This window comes from Marmota marmota, unplaced genomic scaffold (genome assembly GCF_001458135.2).
Source record: "Marmota marmota marmota unplaced genomic scaffold, marMar, whole genome shotgun sequence".
In the NCBI taxonomy this organism is placed as follows: domain Eukaryota; kingdom Metazoa; phylum Chordata; class Mammalia; order Rodentia; family Sciuridae; genus Marmota; species Marmota marmota.
In genome coordinates, this window is record NW_026000037.1 from 56,068,711 (window position 1) to 56,072,717 (window position 4,007).

The 4,007-nt window shown below is 38.1% G+C and overlaps 1 protein-coding gene across 1 annotated transcript in view; it reads right to left on the reverse strand.

Moving 5' to 3' along the window:
- The window catches only part of Lrp2 (LDL receptor related protein 2), a 192,866-nt gene that overhangs the window by 41,291 nt on the left and 147,568 nt on the right, over nt 1–4,007 (reverse strand). The window contains exons 51-52 of the mRNA XM_048811966.1: nt 2,155–2,378; nt 560–737 (exon numbers count right to left, since the gene is read on the reverse strand). Coding sequence (XP_048667923.1) covers nt 560–737; nt 2,155–2,378 — 402 coding nt within the window. The remainder of the gene's footprint in view (nt 1–559; nt 738–2,154; nt 2,379–4,007) is intronic.

The following is a 4,007-nucleotide window of genomic DNA, read 5'->3' on the forward strand; positions in this document are numbered from 1 at the left end:
AATGGATGTGTAACTGATGTGATTCTGCAATCTGTGTATGGGGTGAAGGTGGGAGTTCATAACCCACTTGAATCAAAGTGTGGAATATGATATGTCAAGAAATTTGTAATGTTTTGAACAACCAACAATAAAAAATTTAAAAAAAAAATCAAAAAAAAAAAAAGTGGACTCAAACTGTAATCCTGGATCCACTGACATAGGTAAATAAGGAGGTAGCACTGTATAAAGGTGGCAAAAATGGGGAACTTCTGTCCCTTTTGAAGGCTATTTTCATTAGATAGTTAGGTATACTCTGGCCCTAACACTCAGGACAATTTATTAGAAATAAGAAATAGTTTCCTTTCTCTCTACAAAAACCTACCCACATAAGCATTATCATTTTGGTTAGCCAATTCCTTCTGTTCATGAGAGGAATTATCTGAAGTTAAAGACTGAAAGTCTTGGTGTGTTCCTCACAAAACAAAGTAATTAGCCAAAACCTTGGTTCATGGAGAACCCCCATCCCTAAAGCCTCCAAGTTCAACGTGCCTAAGTGGGGAGAGGGGAAAGGACACCTTACTTTTCACCATTAGCACACAGGAACTGGGTACTGGAGCACATGGGCAGGCAGATGGTTCTGCCACTCAGCTGAAGGGACTGGAAGTCATCTGGACACTGGCAGGTGAATCCTCCTCCTCCTGCCTTGATGAGGCAGAGATGAGAGCAGCCACCATTGTTGGTACCACAGGGATTGTTCACTAGGGAAAAAGGGAGAAAATAGATGTTCATTTGCTTAAAGAGAGTGTCCGGTATAGATTAGCTAATTATCCAGCTTGACAACTGGACTCTGAGAAAGAAGGAAAAATCATAATCCTAGTTTTATCCTTTACCCAAAGTTTCTAAATTAGACAGATGGTAGAGTTATAGAAGCATCAACCTTGTGCTTTGAGAAAATGCACTTATGTGCTACCAGAAGTGACATGTTCACTGAAGTCTGCTAGAAAAGACATGTTTCTGGAAGTCCTTGGGGAGCTTATGTTCACGTACCAGAACCTGAGCAAGAGTTTTAACGTGCGGCTGATGCCTCCTTTGTCCTAAAGACACAGGCAGCAAAAGTCTGACCATGAGTGATATGGGTGGCTACATGAGCAGTGTCCACACTAGGTTTCTGAGTCATCTGTTGGAGGTGAAGACTAACCTGATCTTCTAGTAAACTAATATGAAGAATATCATCTTCCAGAAAGAAAATATCTGAATACTTTTATTTTGTTCCTTCTCATTTTTCCTTACTTTCAAGTTTGTCATCTGTGTTGGCAAGACATCACTCACAACAAAGCAGACCCAGAAAAGCCAGCCTGACCCCAAGGCATCCTCCAGACATTTGCTAGACTATCTCTAAGTCACCAAATGACTGTCACTACATGAAGAGGAATACAAGATCACAAGAAAAGCAGATTCTCTTATTTAGGAGAAACTAAAGTGAGCTGTTCTTGCCATTATTATCTTCAATATAGGAATAACATTTGTTTGTTATATAAAACATCATCATATGCAAATAGACATTTAATAAGTGTTTGTAATGACTATGATTTTCTTTTAAACACCTTCTCTAAGGTGATCTTGGTATTAAGGGATGATTGCTAATTTCTTAGGCATGAAAATTATATTATGGTTAGATAAGAAAATGCCCTTCCTTATTTTGCAAAGGTGCTTCTTTAAGTAGTTAGGGTTGGAATATCATGATATTTTTAATTCATTTTAAAATACTTCAATCCTCCTATGAAACTAGATGAAGTAACTATGGCAACATAACAACAAGAAAATCGCATAAAAAACAAATGAAACCCCCCAAATTGTTCTTTAAGAATAGGAAAAGTTTTCAGAAAAAGAAGTTGTTTGCATCCTTCCTGGAGCTGGGGATGAAGCTCAGTGGTAATGCACTTGCCTTGTGAGACCCTGGGTTCAGCACCACAAAAAACAAACAATACTCAAAAGTAGGGTTAGAGGATAAATTCTAAAGGTATCTGCATACTCCCAATATTCAGCATGTTTTTGAAGGAAACATTAACAAGTAAGTCGTGATATTTGTAAATCATGGTATTTGTGCTTAAAGAAGGAATCATGATACCACGTAACCCAAAGCAACCTTGCCAAACTCCTCCATTACTCACTCACCGATTGGCTGCCGGTACGGATGGTACACATGGATGTCAAAGGGCCTGTGGGTGGTGTTCACCAGCACCTTCCTATCTGATCCATCATATTTGTTTCCCTTTTCAACTGTCCTTGTATTCCAGTCTGTCCAGTAAATAGTGTCTTCAAAAACGGTAATAGCAAAGGGGTGAGGCAGCGTCCCGTCATACACTGTGTGCCGATGGCGACCCTCCAAATCTGAGTACCTGGGGCAGCAGGAAGAGACACTCCCTCAGTGAGGAAAATAACCCCACTTCAAATGCCTTGCAGGATGAGTGAACAACAACAACAACAACAACAAAAAAACACTTAATAAAACTACCCTCCTGGTCTTTAATGCAAACTAAAGCTAAACTTTTATTTCAACTGACCAAAAGATAGAAAAGTTAGAAAAGCCATGCTTCAAAATTAGGAACAGCCACAGAGATAAACAAGCACTGACTCCTAACCCCAGCTGGTGTCCTACAGCTGCAGCTGGCATGGCTGTGGAAGGTTTGTGATCTCTCATACTGATGTTTTCCATTAAGCATCCTTTGGATTTCCTAGGGGGAACACCATTCTTGTTTCCTAAAGTCATTGGAAGAAATCATTGGAAGAAACCAGAAATGGCAACATAAAGCTGGAATCCCATCCCCCCTTCTTGGGAACATTCTTAAGAGTGTTGTAGGAGACAGGTTCTCAGTGTAACCCCAGGTAATATGCCTTATGGGCCTGCAGGGTTAACTTAACACTTGTCAAAGAACATTTAGTACTAATCATGCCATGGGCATGAATAAACCATCAGAAGGGAGTCTCTGATTTTGAGATGTCACAGAGCATCCATAGTCATAGCTGAATTTCCAAGTCATCTTAGATCCAATGTATCTCAGTCATTTCTATGAATCTATGCCAAAAGTCACTTCTAAAATACTGATATTTTAATATTTGGAAAATTGGGAACAGCTCCTAAAATTCAAACAAGAAATAGAATAAGATACCAACCAAAAAGTATGATCATATTAGCCTTGAAGTGTTAGAAATATTTCCCCAGAAGCTAGGAAAACCTGAAGACCTGCTTGGCCTGTGTTGATAACAATGAAGATAAAGGATCAGAACACAGCTACCAGGTGACAGAACTTCCAAGGGCCTTTGAAGTGCTCTCCTGAATGACTGGCACTTCTAAGCTTTTGAATGCAAGACATTACTATGTTCCAATCAGGGCCATAAATAGCCATGCCCCCAAAATAAACCTGTACTAGTTGGTTAATATTATATTATCTTTTTTAAAATAAGAATTTTGGGGGCTGGAGTTGTGGCTCGGCAGTAGAGCACTCGCCTAGCACGTGAGGGGCCTTGGGTTTGATCCTCAGCACCATATAAAAATAAATAAAATAAAGGTATTGTGTCCAACTACACCTAAAAAATAAATATTTTTTTAAAAATAAGAATTTTCACTGCCTATTATAATACTTCACATAATTTTAAAAAAATTATCCTGATGCCAAAAAGATTTCAATGCATTATAACATCGAATAAAATGATGACAGACCCTGTTGCTAGGCAAAATATTTTACTTATCAATAAATGCACCAATGCTTTTGTTCCTTTTATTTTTTCAAGGACTATATGGAAAATGGGAGTTCATAACCCACTTGAATCAAAGTGTGAAATATGATATATCAAGAACTATGTAATGTTTTGAACAACCAACAATAAAAATTTTAAAAAAAGGACTATATGGAAACCATGAAATTAATCATATATTTGGGAGGGGAAAATAAAATAAAGGGAAAAGGAAATCAAGGTGGGTATTGAGTATTAAGGGGAGAGATTACTAACTTCATTTTCTAGATAGA